Genomic DNA, 16,970 nt, shown 5'->3' with positions numbered 1-16,970 from the left:
TCTGCGGAGAGGAGACGTTTGAAATCGCCCGGGCTCTCCTTGCGCCTGAAGACGTTGCTACAGTTCCATACAAAACAATAATGGAACAGCTGAAGGGGCACTTTTCGCCATAGCCCTCAGTGGTGGCTCGTCGAAATGCCTTCTACGCAAAGCGGCAAGCCCCTGGGGAAACCATAACTGGGTTTGTGACCCCTCTCCGCCAAGCCGCCCGGTTCTGCAACTTCTCAGAGCTGGAGAACATGCTTCGTGACCGCCTCGTCGGTGGCCTGAAGGATGAGAAGCTGCAACGACGCCTCTACGCCAAGAAGGACCTAACGTTCCAGGTCGCTCTGGAGGAGGCCCTGGCGACGGAAGCTGCCGAGAGGTCGACGCAAGAGGCACGGCCGAGCCAGCCGTCCCAACCGAGGGTCCACCACGAAGACCTCACCGACGACTCAGGATCCAACAGGGAGGAGGTGCACCGTGTACAGCAGCGCACTCAAGCAGCCCACATACCACAGCTGCCTCGACGAGAAGGAGGGAACTGCGCAAGCTGTGGAGAAAGTCACGAGAGGAGGACCTGCCATTTCCGCAACGCAGAGTGCAGGCAGTGCAGAAAATCGGGACACATCGCCCGGGTGTGTCAGGCTCGGCCCACCCGACGCCAGGCATCAGATGACCACTCCAAGAGCCCCAGGTCCTGGGGCCCAATGCACCAAGGCAACTCAACGGAGCTCACGGACTTCCAGGTATACCAGTTGCCCCACCCCAACGTAGAGAAAATTTATGTAGAGGTACAGATAGAGGGGGCCCCATGCCGCATGGAGCTTGACACGGGTTCAAATCTATCCATAATCTCGGCAAGGACCTTAAGGAAACTGTGTCCTACTGGGGGTCCCAAACTCAGGCCGGCCCCATTCACCCTCCGGGACTTCCAGAAACGTAAGGTCCCCACAGTGGGGGTGGGGACCTTCAGGGTGCAATACCGAGGGCGGACGCGGCAACTAGACTTGCTTGTGGTCAAGGGCCCCTACATTAGCTTACTGGGATTGGCATGGTTTGGACCACTGGGGCTAGCCGTCACCGGGGTGAACAACACTAGCTTACAAGTGGACGTGGACGCCATATGCAAGGAATTTCCGGGGGTTTTTGATGGGAAATTGGGACAGTATACGGGCCCCCCCATTGCTCTACAGCTTGACCCCGCAGTACGACCAGTCAGGCGCAAGGCCCGCCGGGTCCCGTTCGCCCTGAAACCCCGTATAGACGAGGAATTGGACCGGCTCGTGGAGCAAGGAGTGCTGGAGCCGGTGCCGAATGCCCCCTGGGAAACCCCAATCGTCACACCCGTCAAGCCTAATAGTTCGGTCCGCATCTGCGCAGACTACAAATGTACCATAAACAAGGCCCTCACAGCCCATGCATACCCAGTGACAGTGGTCAGCCATGTCCTTGCCACCCTGGCTGGGTCGAAAATTTTTGGCAAGCTGGACTTGGCCCAAGCATATCAACAGCTACCAGTAGATGAGGCCACAGCAGAGGCACAGACGATTGTGACGCACAGAGGAGCGTTCAGGGTAAAGCGGCTGCAATTCGGCGTCAGCGTGGCACCAGGCATATTCCAGAACCTAATGGACTCTCTCCTTAAAGGAATTCCTGGCGTCACCCCCTTCTTCGATGATGTGTTGATTGCCGGGCCCACACCAGAGGAGTTTGAGGACCGCCTCCGCACCGTTCTGCACCGTTTCCAGATGGCGGGTCTCAAGGTGAAGCGGGAAAAATGTCTACTAGGAGTGCCTCAGGTGGACTTTCTGGGATTTATGGTGGACGCAGAAGGGGTCCACCCGACTGGGGACAAGGTACGGGCCATTTGTGATGCCCCAGCGCCCAAGAACAAGACTGAACTTCAGGCCTTCTTGGGACTATTGAACTTTTACCATTCCTTCCTTCCCCACAAGGCAGTGGTAGCAGAGCCCCTACACAGACTCCTGGACAAGCGGGCCCCTTGGGTGTGGGGCCAGCGCCAGGAGGCTGCATTCCAGGCAGTCAAGGACTTGCTTGTCTCAAACTCGGTCTTGGCACACTTCGACGAGAGGCTGCCGGTGGTGCTAGCATGCGACGCCTCGCCCTATGGCATTGGCGCTGTCCTGGGACACCAACTCCCGGATGGAAGAGAGGTACCGGTAGCATACTTTTCCCAGACACTCAACGCAGCCGAGCGGAACTACTCGCAAATCGACAAGGAGGGTCTGGCAATTGTGAAGGGAGTAAAAAAAATTCCATGATTTCTTGTACGGGCGGCCCTTCACCGTGGTGACTGACCACAAGCCGTTGCTTGGCTTGTTTGCCCCCGAAAAGCAGACCCCCCAAGTGCTGTCTCCTTGCGTCCTCAGGTGGTCAATTTTCCTTGCCAGCTACCAGTATGCACTGATTCACCGACCTGGGAAGGCGATGGGCCATGCGGACGCCCTCAGCAGGCTACCACTACTGGAAACAGGCCCCGACCCAGCACCTGCACAAGAGGTTATGAGCCTGGAGCTGCTTCCCGACCGCCCCATTCAGGCACAAGAAGTTGCACACCATTCCAAGAAAGACAGGGTCATCTCCCGGGTCCTGGACTGGGTGTGGAGGGGATGGCCCAGCAACAGCCCTGGGCCAGAATTCGCTGGCTACACAACCCGCAAACATGAACTGTCGGCCCACAAGGGGTGCCTGTTATGGGGAAGCAGGGTCGTTGTTCCCCAGCCCCTCCGCAAAAGGGTCCTCACAACCCTACACGAGACACACCCAGGGGTAGTAAGAATGAAGGCTCTGGCCAGGAGTTATGTGTGGTGGCCGGGGATCGACGGAGAGATAGAGGCCTGGGTCAAACACTGCCAGGCCTGCCAAGAATCCCGCCCAGATCCCCCAAGGGCCCCAGTCCAGTCCTGGGAGTCCGCCCGAGCACCATGGTCACGCCTGCATGTGGACTTCGCTGGCCCCTTTCAGGGGAAAACATTCTTCATAGTGGTGGACTCCTACACCAAATGGCTGGAAGTCGCACTGGTACCGTCCACTTCTACATCCGCAGCCATCCGGGTACTACGCAGGCTGTTTGCAACCCACGGGCTCCCTGACACTCTCGTCTCAGACAACGGGACTGCATTTACATCAGGAGAATTCCAAACCTTCACAGCGCAGAACGCCATCCGCCACATCCGTTCGGCGCCATTCCACCCTGCCACCAATGGCCAAGCAGAACGCATGGTGCGAACCACCAAGGACACCCTTCGCTGCATGACGCAAGGGGATTGGGAGTACCGCCTTGCCACATTCCTCCTAGCACAGCACAGCACCCCCAGCTCAATGACTGGCCGGAGCCCCGCTGAACTACTAATGGGTTGGAGCCTTGCAATCAGATTGGACCGCCTTCACCCCGATAGAGCTCAGGATGAGGTAGTGGTGGGGGAAGGCAGGAACCCCCGGACCTTCGAGGCCCAGGACCCAGTGTACGCAAAGAATTTTGGGGCAGGCCCAGCATGGGTACCCGCCACAGTCACCAGGGTCACTGGCCCCGTGTCATACGAGGTGCTAACGGATGGGGGGCAATGCTGGCGCCGCCACTGCGACCAGATACGGCGACGATTCCCGAGAGAAAACCAGGAGGAGGAAAGGTCAGAGGAGTCCCAAGGGAACAGAGCGGCAGTGAGGCCCATAGAGCAGGAGGGGCCAGCAGGAGAGGCAGAATCAGTAAATACAGAGAGGACCCGCGAGGCCAAAAGGACACCGGAACCAGAACCACGACTGAGCGAGCCGGTTGCGCCAGACCAAACAGGCCCATCACAGCCAGCATCCTTGGAACACGAGCCAGAACCTGAACCCCGGACCAGGGAACACCACAGGCCGCAACGCACACGTAGGCCGCCGGCGTACCTCGAGGACTATGAATGTGACCTCCCGGGCAGGACTGGAACTTAGAGGGGAGGGGTGTTATGTACTGAGTTGAATAGGATCCAAACTGCAGCAGTCTGATTGGTCCTAGAACAATAGGATTCAGAATGCATCAGTCTGATTGGTCCTAGAACAATGCAGCAGTCTGATTGGTTGGCAGGAACCACCCAATCATGCTCCAGATATAAGTGAATCCACAACCTGATTGGCTTACAGTAGAATTCCAGAATTAGCCAATCATGTGCAGCCCATTGTGTAAATAATGTATATAAAGCAGATACTTTGAGGGGACATTCATTCATTCCTCCTCACCACTATGAGCTGAATAAAGAGCATGAAATCACTTTGCGACTCTGAGTATATTTCACCCCACAAGGTTGTTGTGAATATATGCTGAGAGAACCACCACACAGATCGATTACAGGAGTAGATTTTGGGAGGTGGGGAGCTATGTGGAAATAAACGGTCAGCAGACATTTGAGCATGAAGGCGAGGGCGAAAGAAGTAAAAGAACCAGCTAAGACCATTTGATCAAGTTGAAGATAAGTTAAATTGGTTACACTATTACCAGATTAATGAATTGTTCAAACTGGATAAGAAAAATGGTTTTGCTTCTGAAAAATCTAAGTTAGAGACGGAGTTGTTGGATAATAAAGGTAAAAATTTGTCTAAAATGTATAATTTATTGCTGGAGTGGCATACAAAAGATGAACAGGTTAAATCTGTGATGATTGATTGGGCAAGAGATGTAGGACACAATATCATGTTCAAGGATTGGGAAAGGCTGTGGAAGAAAGGGGTTAAGTTCACTGCATGTCCTGTGTTAAAGGAAAATATAATGAAAATGATGTACAGATGGTATTTAACTCCTGTTAAATTAGCTAAGATATATCATAACTATAATTTATGTTGGAAACGCAAAGAAAAGGAAGGAACTTTCTATCACATGTGGTGGACCTGCCCCAAGGTGAAAGACTTCTGGGAAAAGATATATAATGAATTGAAAAAAAATTTGAAATATACATTCATAAAGAAACCAGAGGCCTGGTTGTTTTTGTATGTCACAACTGCTGCTCGTATTTTATTAGCTAAAAAGTGGAAAACCCAAGAATTACTAATGATAGAAGAATGGCAGATGAAGATGATGGACTTTTTGGAGCTAGCCGACCTAAGAGTCCACGACCAGGAGGAGGAGGAGTACCAGGAAGAATGGGGGGGGGGATTAATGATTATTTAATTAAATATGTTAAGTTAAATTAGTTGGAAATAACTTGCAGATAACTAATTGGCGTAGGGTTTTATATACGTTAAGTGATGAATCAATTTGTATAATTTCAAAATGAAAAGATTGAAAGATGTTAAAGCGAAAGGTAAATTTTATAAGAACTGTGATTTGGAAAACCGTTAAATGGATATGCATGGAAATTCAACCAAGGAGAAGCGAGGAAGTCACTTAACAATGTTAATAAGTATAATTTTTAATAAGATTATGATTTGTGGTTGTTTGTTTGTTTGTCTTGTTTGTTTATAATTTTGTGAAAATTAATAAAAAAAAATGGAAGAAAAAACAACAACCACAAAAGTACAAACCTTTTATTGGACCAGTTCATTAAAAGCCATCCCAAATTCACCATTCCCATGCCCTAAACAAAACAAAAAAGTGAACATACGTGCTCTTTGTTCTTTAAAAAAATGAACATTTGCTTCATTCACAACTATAAAACAAATTGTGGTGAATAAAACAGGAGTGTTCTCTTATGGAATACTAAACCCTGAATTTACCGGGTTCAACCCCCAACCCTCCTCACATCAGGATCCTCTTCTCTCGCTGGGAAAAACAAAAATCTCACAGAAGGCTCCTCATTGGCTGAGAAACTCCCTTAAAGTACTAAGCAAACGGCCAAGGCGAATACAGAGATTCGGCCTACGATGCCACATCACGAGAAGAGTCATTTCCATGGATGGTGGAGTCAGGGGTGAGGAACAGTGGTAGAGGGAAATGTGAAGTGAGGAACGAGAGGCTGGAGGTCAGTGGGCAGGAGGGCCTGTGGGGTGAAACATGGCTGCCTCAGGAGACAGAGAGGCAGGTTTCTCCGTCCAACCAGAAGATGGGGAGAAGGGGCTCCCCCAAGAATGAAGCTGTCTGGAACTTGGCAAGCACAGCGCCACTGTCAGCGTTGGCAAAAGACACCTGCTTCCCGTCACAGTTCAAGGACACTCGGATCCTCTTCAGCACCTCTCCGCTCATGGGCACAGGAGTTTTGGGAGAAGTGAACATTGCATAGCCGCCTTTCCACTTGCCTATCGCCCAGATCCCTTCTGAGGGGCTAAAGGCAGCTGTGGTTCTCTTCTTCCTCTTCAAAGAAATCCTGGTCACGCCCACAGCCCAGTCGTTCTCACCGTGCACCGTGACTTCCCAGCAGTGGCGGCCTGCAGTGAATACATTACATCCCAACGCAAAAGGAAGGAGGCCGGGGACATTACCAGTCACAGACAGATCTAGAGCGCCATCTTTCCACAGACTTTTCAGATCATCAGATAGGGAGTACTGGTGGCTCCCCATGTCTGGATCCAAAGTCACACTTACTAGAAGGCAGAGAGAAGGAGAATGTAAATTATGGCAAAACCAGCAGTCAGGCTGAGAACAATTCATAACCTGAACTAGGGAGAAATGCTGTCCAGCTGTGGCTGGCTCCAACGTCTGTCTAAAGAGCACCCTTCACTCCTCATCCATCGTACAGTGCTATTTTTCTGGGGAAAGAGGTGCCAGACCACACTGTGAACACTTCCCTTGTTCTCTTAGAATGGCAATGGTGCCCAGCTAAGAGGTGCCAGAACTGAGTTCCGGAGAGTTCCAGATGAAAAACATCTGACTTATGAACAAGTTGGGGGCCAAGTTCATTGTGCTGCTGTTCGGGGCCGCCTGGCTATTAATTATCATATTCATTAGTCACTTTTTCTTCAGAAAGGTCAACTCAAAGTGACTTGTGAGCAAGAGCAAGCACAACCTAAAATGCACCAATAATCTATCTAAAAGAGCAGATCAAGCTCAACTAAAAGACAAGTAGAAAATTAAGATCCAAAGGCCTGGGTAAATACTAGTGTATGCTTGCCTGGCAATAGAAAACAGCGATGGCACCATAATGATGGTGTTGACTTGTGACCAGGCCTTCCGGGGGGGGTTGTTCCCAATTTCTGGAATGAGGTACATCCTTTGCCCTCATTAACAACTTTCAGGAGGAACTCTTTTTAAAGTGTTCCTCTTCAGCCCATCAGATGATGGCTGAAATGTATTATTCCAACTAGCCATCCTGTGAATTTGGCCCCCATTGGTCTCTCGTGTTTACCTTCCTGCATTGGATATCCAGATACCAGAGTGCCTGTGGGGAAAAGAACACACATTAAGCAAAAGCACATAACTCATTCAAACAGTTCTTTCCCCACCCACTGCTTCATACTCAGACTTTTTGCCCATCTGCCATGCGTTCTTGAACTCTTCACAAAGCCTCTTGCCTGTGTGGAGGACAGAGAGGCGCATGTGAATGAGTGTAGAAACATTTGCAGATGCTGCTCCACCACCTCGGCTTCTGGCCCCCTCCATCACTGGAATGTGGCCCTCAGAAGGTCACCCAGAAGGAAACCTGGACTGCAAAAGCTTCCCTGACCCTGTCCTAGGTAACTAAATTCCTAAACAAGATCTAAAAGAGAGAGCCAGTGTGGTGTAGTGGTTAAGAGCGGTAGTCTCGTAATCTGGGGAACCGGGTTCGCGTCTCCGCTCCTCCACATGCAGCTGCTGGGTGACCTTGGGCCATTCACGCTTCTCTGAAGTCTCTCAGCCCCACTCACCTCACAGAGTGTTTGTTGTGGGGGAGGAAGGGAAAGGAGAATGTTAGCCGCTTTGAGACTCCTTCGGGTAGTGATAAAGCTGGATATCAAATCCAAACTCTTCTAAAAAGAAGCCATTTTTACCACTGCCCTCCACACAGTTAACTTCACAAGCAACTTCACAAGCAATGCTCAGAATTGCCCATTCATCCTGCCAGGCTCAAGGACTAAAGCAGCAGACACACACTTTTGGAGTACTATTTTAACTTCTTTTGCCCCAGCCCTTCTCTCACCTGTGAAGTTTTCTACAGCAGAGTGCAGAAGGAACGTCAAATCATGCCAGCCATAGAGTCCCCATCGCTTTCCTGGTGGAAAAGCCACTGGAGTCGCAAACTCCTCCTCAAATCTGGAAAAGATATATTTTTTAAGCAACCAACCTCACAATACAGAAGCAGTAAAGAGCAAATGAGCTCAATCTGGACTATAGCCAGAGACCCAAATTCAATAGAATATTCCTGACCCCTCCCAATTGCTGTATGCATAGCAGCGAAGCATTCTGGTTACCCTCTCTCATTACCTGGCCTAAATTACAACCTCCTCTTCCTCTGCTCCAAGGAGAGGCTGTGGGGACGGGGAATAATGTGCAGGGTTTGTTCCAAGGTTTTTGGGAGTCATGGGTGTAGCCAGGATTTATTTGGGGGGTGAGGGCAGGACAAGCCACCTGTCATCAACCTCTCTGTCTAGGAGATTCGGAATGAAATGTCTTGAAAACAGTTGTTTTCAATCACCGTTCTTTTGACCTCAAGTGCTCAGAAAAATCTGTCTAAATCTTTTTACAGTTTCTACTTGGAGTTAAGTTTACAGTGGTATCTCAGGTTAAGAACTTAATTCATTCTGGATGTCCGCTCTTAACCTGAAACTGTTCTTAACCTGAGGTACCACTTTAGCTAATGGGGCCTCCTGCTGCCACCACGCGATTTCTGTTCTCATTCTGAAGCAAAGTTCTTAACCCGAGGTACTATTTCTGGGTTAACGGAGTCTGTAACTTGAAGCGTCTGTAACCTGAGGTACCACTGTATTTATTTATTCGCATTTACCCATTTGTCCCTCCCATGTTGGGTGTAGAGCAGCAGCAACAGCCAACTGTGTTTGCTAACTGTTAACCAAGGATGATACGTCCATCAGAAAACCTCAGGTTTACAGGCAGGATATGGAGGTAACATGGGGCTGGGGCTATGACTTTTAGGTACCCCAAAGGCCATCCAAGCCTAGAACCAGATGGCAAAATGGACCAGAAATGGGACAAGCATCCATTACAAACCCACAATATTAAGCCAGAACTTCCAACATGTTTTACTCTGCAGGATGTGTGTTGCTACAGGACCCACTTACTTCTCCATGGTGCGTCTAACACTCTATAAAGAGAGAGATAAAGAGAGAGGGAGGGAGGGGGAGAAGGGAGAAAGAGAGAGGTGTAATTCAGTTCCTGCTTTAGGCAATTCTGGAAGATTTCAGAGAGCAATGTTCCCCAATTTGATTGATTAGATTTCTATGTCGCTTTTCATTCAAATAAATCCCAAAGTGGCTTACAAACAATAAATAACAATAAGTAATAAAGAAACAATAGAACATCACAAATACAGCCTAAATCATGTGGTTCTGGGCACCACAGTTCAAGGAGGACACTGACAAACTGGAACGTGTCCAGAGGAGGGCAACCAAAATGGTCAAAGGCCTGGAAACGATGCCTTATGAGGAACGGCTAAGGGAGCTGGGCATGTTTAGCCTGAAGAAGAGGAGGTTAAGGGGTGATATGATAGCCATGTTCAAATATATAAAAGGATGTCACATACAGCAGGGAGAAAGGTTGTTTTCTGCTGCTCCAGAGAAGCGGACACGGAGCAATGGATCCAAACTACAAGAAAGAAGATTCCACCTAAACATTAGGAAGAACTTCCTGACAGTAAGAGCTGTTCGACAGTGGAATTTGCTGCCAAGGAGTGTGGTGGAGTCTCCTTCTTTGGAGGTCTTTAAACAGAGGCTTGACAACCATATGTCAGGAGTGTTCTGATGGTGTTTCCTGCTTGGCAGGGGGTTGGACTCGATGGCCCTTGTGGTCTCTTCCAACTCTATGATTCTATGATTCTATATAGAATAATTAACCAATCAGCAAAACAATTATGATCTATAAAACAAGGCAGCAGCTAAAAAAAGAAAGCTAAACATCATAATTAAAGCAAAAGTCACATTATATGATTAATCACTACATCTATAAAGCAATATTAACAATGTTCACAAAATAGCAGCTGACAGCAGTCTACTTTGTATGGCAAGGAAGGGAACCTTCGCTTTGTGGCACAGCAGTGAGAGATGTTTCACAAAAATTTAGCCAACCCAAAAACAATCCAAGCCTATATATGTATTCATCATTTCTTCCCAGGAACTTGGAACTGCATATGTGGGTGTTTCTCTTATTATCTAAACATCAACCTGGTGAGCCAGGTCAGCATGGGAGATATATGAGGCCCTGCCCAACCCCCAGAAATTTTAATACAGTGGTACCTCGTTTTGAGTCTGCCTCGCCAAGCCTCCATTTCGTCGAATGTCCGCGGCAAACCCGCAAGTACCGGAATAAGTTACTTCCAGGTTTGCTGCTCGTGAATGCACAGAGGCATTAAATCGTGCTTTGAGCATGTGCGGAAGCGCAAACTACTCTGCACAAGTGCACAGAGTGGCGCTTTGTCATGCATCCTTTTCGTCTAGCATCCGGGGCTCCAGAATGGATCCCGGACTCAAAACGAGGTATTTTTAAATGTATTATTTTTTAATGGTTGTAACCTTCCCTAGGTCCTCATGGTGAAGGATAGGTAAAAAATTTAATAGAGATAGAAACAGAAATAAATAAAGTACACAAGAAGACATTCAGAGGCTTATCACTAGCTAGCACCAAGAAGAGCCTGAGAACTGCAGAGTGAAACAGTTTTTAACAAGGAGTGGAATTGCAAAGTGGCTATAAGGCTGCCTGTGGTAAAAAGTGAATTGAGAGTTTGGTACCAGCCCACTCCAAAGAGAAAAGGCCCTGCCAGTTCTGCCACAGCCTAACCTTCAGGAGCTCATTCGGCGTCCGGTGACACTTCTCCATCTCCTCGAGGATGCTATCCAGAAAGGCGACACGCCGAAACAGTCTGACCACGTGGTTGTCCCTTCCGCTCACAATGTCCAGCATCATCTCCGCATGTTGGGCAAGAAGAAGCTTCTCTTGTTGTGCCAGAAAGTCGTTTATTTCCTTGAAAGCGGACGTCATCCTTTGCTTGATGATTTCTGCCTTTTCCTTCAAGAAGCAGATGGAGACGTGTTGGAAGTGAGGATGTGGGGGAAGGAGCACATTGGAAGACAGGAAGTCGGTCAGCACAGGATTAGGACGCAAGTGGTATACAAAAGGAAATCTTTAAACGTAACCAAAGTGTGTGTGCGCGCGCACACACACACACACACAGAGAGAGAGAGAGAGAGGAGAGAGAGAGAGATCCCTACAAAAGCCCCTGAGGAAGGAGGGTACCGTATGTCTTTTAAAATGATTCACATACAGTGGTACCTCAGGTTAAGAACTTAATTCATTCCGGAGGTCCGCACTTAACCTGAAACTGTTCTTAACCTGAAGGACCACTTTAGCTAATGAGGCCTCCTGCCGCGCCGCCGGAGCCTGATTTCTGTTCTCAACCTGAAGCAAAGTTCTTAACCTGAAGCACTATTTCTGGGTTAGCGGAGTATGTAACCTGAAGCGTACGTAACCTGAGGTACCACTGTATATAATAATGTTCGCAACATGAAAAGAGCACAACCCGCAGTGGCGCACCTATGCACGCGTGGGTTGCGATTCGCCGCTTCTGTACATGCGTGTGACGTCATTTTGCGCTTCTGCACATGCGCGAGCGGCAAAACCCGGAAGTAACCCTTTCCGGTACTTCCGGGTCACCGTGGGACGTAACCTGAAAGAACGTAACATGAGGTATGACTATACCTTGGGTTACAAATTTAATTCGTTCCGGAGGTCCTTTCTTAACCCGAAACCATTCTTAACCTGGGGCACGCTTTCACTAATGGGGCCTCCTGCTGCCGCCGCACTTCTGGCGTGTGATTTCCATTCTCATCCTAGGGCAAAGTTCTTAACCCAAGGTACTACTTCTGGGTTACTGGAATTTGTAACCCGAAGTGTTTGTAACCCGAGGTACCACTGTAATAAATATATCTCAACATGCTCCCCAACCCCATAAAATGCATCAAGTTGTACATTAACTGGAATGATTCTTAACAGCCCATCCATATTACCCAGGTGCCCAGCATGTGATGCCTTGGGGCCAGCATAAAAGTTGTATTATCTGTGACCAACAGTACGTTTCCAGGAAAGAACATAGTTCAGACTCAACTGTTCAGGATAGGTAATATGGTGCCCGGCAGATGTTGCTGGACTACAACTCCCATCAGCCCCAGCCAGAATGGCCAATTGTCAACAAAGGGGGGAGGAGAGGTGCAGACCAACAGCATCCTGAGAGCGCGGCATTGGCTTCTGGGTCATGTGGCCAGCATGACTAAACCGCTTCTGGCGAACCAGAGCAGCGCATGGAAACGCCGTTTACCTTCCCGGCGGAGCGGTACCTATTTATCTACTTGCACTTTGACGTGCTTTCGAACTGCTAGGTTGGCAGGAGCAGGGACCGAGCAACGGGAGCTCACCCCGTCACGGGGATTTGAACTGCCAACCTTCTGCTTGGCAAGTCCTAGGCTCTGTGCTTTAACCCACAACGCCACCTCTAATAACCTACAAGACCGTTTGAAGAAGCCGAGTTTACTTGATCGCTTCCCAGTGGAAGCGGCTACCTACAAGCATCGATTGGCTTTCCAGGTCTGTGCTTAACTTGTGTGCCATTATCTCTTCTTTTTCCTTCTTTATAGTGTCGGCGTGCTGAACGTAACGATCCTGAAAAGAAAGAATGGGCCTTTTAGAGGTTCTGCTGCAAGTACTAGAGGGTGAGGCCCAAAACCAAAGCAACGACCTTCCAAAAACTAAACCCTGTAAAATGGTCCTCATTCTCAGTTGCTTGCATTTTTAGTCAGTCCTCCTCATTTTGATTTCCTCTTTCAAGGCATTTGCCTCTTCCCCAACTCAGTTTGCTCCTGGACTCCAATTCATTAGCTTCCCAGTCTCCTATGCCCTCTTCCCAGTCCTCAGCAAACCACACAGTTCTCCCCTTGTCCCCAAGGCCAGGACAAGACTTCCGTCCTAGCCAAGCTGACAACTTCATTAGGCACAGAACATAAAAGAGCCTTTCCAATGACAGGTTCCATATACGATATGCCTTTAAAGCACATTGAAATAACTTTCTTCCACCCCACAAAGAATTTGGGGCATTGTAGTTTGTTAAAGGGTTGCCGGGAATTGTAAGAAGAAGAAGAGGAGTTTGGATTTGATATCCCGCCTTTCACTCCCTTTAAGGAGTCTCAAAGCAGCTAACATTCTCCTTTCCCTTTCTCCCCCATAACAAACCCTCTGTGAGGTGAGTGGGGCTGAGAGACTTCAGAGAAGTGTGACTGGCCCAAGGTCACCCAGCAGCTGCATGTGGAGGAGCGGAGACACGAACCCGGTTCCCCAGATTACGAGACTACTGCTCTCAACCACTACACCACACTGGCTCTCAGTGAGTAACTCAGTGAGTGGTTAACTACAGCTCCCACAATTCTCTGAGGGGGTTGGAAAGAATGCTTTAAAGGTATAATGTGTACACAGCCTCAGGGAACAAGCTCTCTCCCTATCCACAGTCCTTCTCCTCTAGCTCAGCCACCTTGTTTAAAAACATGCAAAGATTATTTCTCCCCACCCCTCAAATCTCACCTATAGAGGAACCCCACCTTGTATTCTTGGACAGCTTCTGCCACACCCAGAACAGCTGGAGACTCCACGGATTCAACACATTTCGAGCAGAGGAGGGCCTTGTCACGCTTACAAAAAAAAATCAAGGGCTGCTCATGCTGCAGGCAGATTTCATCCTCTCTTGACGCTTGTCTTGCACACACGGTCAGCTGCTGGAACAGTTCAGTGACTGTGCCCAATTTCATGTTCTGTTTCCGACTCGTCTGAGGATTTTTGCACAGAGGGCAGAGGACTCTCCCGCAAAATTCCTCACACTTCGCCACGCAGGGATGGCAGAAATTGTGCCCGCAGTCTAGGATCACAGGATCACGGAAACACGTCTGGCAGACAGAACAAACTGTCTCTAATAAAAGCATGGACGTGATGTTCTCTCTGTCCATGGCTCAATTTAAAAAATAAATAAATGTGGTGCAGATTAAAATATGGGATTTGGCTTTTCTTATCCAGCAGGGTTTGGAGACACCTTTGACTGAACAAGTTGCAAAAGACTCTTCTGCCTTGAACTGCTACAAAGGAATTGCTCCAGTCTGCAAGTGGGGGGAGAGAGAGAAGGGGTTGGAATTATCAACTTGCAATTCCCAAAGGACAACTCCAGCTCCGCCGTGTCAAGCTCCTGGAGAAGGGAGGGTGCAATGCAAAGAGCAACAGAAACAGAAGCAGGTGGTACATGAGTCTAGCCCCACAGAGAAACAATCCAGCAGACCTTGCCACTGTTATTTAGTCATCAAAACGTTCCAGTCCCCCAGTTCACTCACATCTACATCCCCACCCCAGCGAGGCAAAATCAGCCATGAAACTCACTGTGTGAGCTTGGACCAGTCAGTGGCGTAGCGTGGGTTGTCAGCACCCGGGGCAAGGCAAGTAATTTGCGCCCCCCCCCCCGCTGCACTGTCCCTCCCCCAGATAGTCCCTCGCTCTCTCTCCGCACCGCACCACACGCCTGGCACCCCCCCCCCTCCACAGTGGGCGGCAACCCGGCGGCTCGGATCGGATTCGCACAGCCAGCACTGCAGTGAGAGAGAGCGAGTGAGTGAGCCAGGTAGGGGCAGAGAGCTGTGAGTGCGAGCGCCCCCCCCCCCGATGTTGCGCCCGGTGCAGCCGCCCCCCCCTGCACCCCCCACGCTATACCACTGGGACCAGTCACCACCTCTCAGCCAGTGGGTTGCTCCAGAATAGCATGGAGGAAATTAGACCCACAACCGCAGCCTTGAGCGTGGATATAAATGTATAATACTGAGAAATAAAGAACAAACAACATACAGTGTCTCTCTCCAGCCTACATGCCCTTGTGCAAGTCCTATATAATTAGATTCAGGTCATGGCAATTCTCCAGGAGTAGTAGTAACAAAGTAATATCTTGTAGAATTTACTTAAAATGAGACACCTGTACTCTGTATGCACCAATTAGATTTGTCCGTTATTGTACATCACTATCATGTAGCTGTAGCACATAAACAACATTAAAGCCAAGAGTACCAGCAGCTCTCAGATCCCTAGGGTGGCGCAAGTCAAGCAGTTAAGCATCTGCCTGCCAGAAGTTTGGGGCTACAACTCCCAGCCTCATGAACTGTAGTCCAAAATCCAAATTCTAAAGAGCACCAGCGTGCTTAAAGGACATTCAGATTGCGGGCGGCATCACCCCACGTAGAGGACGTAAATAAAGGATTTGCACTATTAAGAGAACTGGGAGTCAGCCTAATTTGTATTGTTAAGCCCGATCGCCCTATTCGACGCAGATTTACCTGATAGGACAAACGCATAAAATAAAAATAAAATACTTTAAAAAGCCACAGCTCAGCTTACCCAGACAGGCAACTCACAGTCAACCCAAACTGGAGCCCTAGAAAGGGGGCTCTCCCGTTTAAAAGCAGCAGAAACTGCAGCCTCCGCAGTGGAAAACTTCGAAGACTTTTGACGAACAAACGCAGGCGCGGAATGAAGTTGCAAGCAAACAAGCGCTGCAAACTCTCGCCCCTTTAAACACAGCGCTGTAATTACCCGCCGGGCGCGCCTAGTAAGAACACCGAACTACAGTGCCCAAAAGCTTCTGCGGCACGTGTACTCGCCCGCTTCGCTAGCAGCCCCGCAGAACGGCTTCATGGGAGTTGTAGTCTTTTCTCCGACGCTTCCCTGATGGTGAAGAGAACGCCGCCTCTCGTCTCTCCCTTCGCGCAGAGGGCGGCTCCGGCATTTCTGATTGGCCGGGATTGGTAACAGCTGTGACCAATGGAATCTCCGCTTTCCCTTTCGCTTTGCAAGGCTCTGCCGAAGCGCCAGAAGAGGCGTTGCACGTGGGGAGGCGTTACAAGCGCCGCGTAGCTCAGCTTCATTATGATATTATAGCCTAGCGCTACTGCTTTTTCTACGAAGGGGGCACCGGGCTTAGTTTGCATTCATTGACAAGTCCTTTTTATTTAAAAGTCGTAGACATGGGCCGATGCAAAAAGGGAACGGGGCTCCTTCACTTTTCCAGAGTTTGCTCAGGTTAGGAGACAAATCAACAGGTGTAACTCGGCACGCAAATTGCAAATGATGTCAGCTTCAATTTTTCCTCTCCTAATTTGCACAGCTGTTCAAGCTGCAGAAGCTATCTCCTCTTCTGCATCTGCTGGCCACCCAAGTTCAAAATCGCTGTATTCCCCCACCCCCATTTAATTTTCTGTTCTCGACACTGTTTTCTACCCCCATCCCAAATCCGAGCGCAAATGCTGCTGCAATAGCTGTGCTTTGCATATCACATAGCTGATGAAGCGGATTCTAACCCACAAAACTTCATGCTCTAATAAGCCTGTTGAGATTTAAGGCGATACCCCCAAACTCTTAATTGCTACTTCTCTTAATTTATGGAATAAACTGCTCCCGCCTCTGCATGTACCAAGCTCTGCCCCACCTTCACCACTCCTACTTGGGGACTTCCCTGGCTTTTTTCTGGCCCACATAGGACCAGTCTGGATAGTTAGTTGTTGAAGGATAGTTAGTTGGTGATAGTTGGTGAAGACTTGACGTTTTCATCCCCAAAAAAGTTTTTGAGTTTCTGCTGAAATGAGGCTGCATTTTAATGTTGTATTTTAACCTTGAGTTGTATTTCAATCAATTGTTTTATATCTGGTGTTAGCTGCCCTGAGCCCAGTCTCGGCTGGGGAGGGCGGAGTATAAATAAAATTTATTATTATTATTATTATTATTATTGATTGCATGGTAGTGTCTCAACCAGACTCACTCAAATGCAACTCACACATTTTATTTATATCACAAAATTTATCCAGCCCGTGATTTCAGGAAAAACCTCAATGTGCTGTGTTTTTTA

The 16,970-nt window shown here is 48.8% G+C and overlaps 2 protein-coding genes across 3 annotated transcripts in view; one reads left to right on the top strand and one right to left on the bottom strand.

The window, feature by feature from the left end:
* Positions 1–16,970, top strand: part of LOC310670718 (macrophage mannose receptor 1-like) — a 225,773-nt gene that overhangs the window by 113,224 nt on the left and 95,579 nt on the right. The gene's annotated exons all lie outside the window — the stretch shown is intronic.
* LOC310670609 (zinc finger protein RFP-like) lies at positions 5,504–15,721 on the bottom strand. Of its 2 annotated transcripts, XM_083426192.1 has the most exons (8): positions 15,491–15,721; positions 13,642–14,183; positions 12,617–12,712; positions 10,838–11,065; positions 9,127–9,149; positions 8,028–8,140; positions 7,257–7,289; positions 5,504–6,495 (listed from the first exon to the last, which is right to left on the bottom strand). In XM_083426192.1, exons 2-8 carry the CDS (start codon positions 14,041–14,043, stop codon positions 5,978–5,980), a joined length of 1,413 nt encoding a protein of 470 aa, XP_083282318.1. In that variant the 5' UTR covers positions 14,044–14,183; positions 15,491–15,721; the 3' UTR covers positions 5,504–5,977. The 2 variants fall into 2 exon arrangements, with proteins under 2 accessions (XP_083282318.1, XP_083282319.1); XM_083426193.1 differs by lacking the exon at positions 15,491–15,721 and having other exon boundaries at positions 13,625–13,708.

This window comes from Podarcis tiliguerta (genome assembly GCF_965153285.1).
Source record: "Podarcis tiliguerta genome assembly, chromosome: 2".
Taxonomy (NCBI): domain Eukaryota; kingdom Metazoa; phylum Chordata; class Lepidosauria; order Squamata; family Lacertidae; genus Podarcis; species Podarcis tiliguerta.
This window is presented reverse-complemented; position numbering and strand designations above follow the sequence as displayed.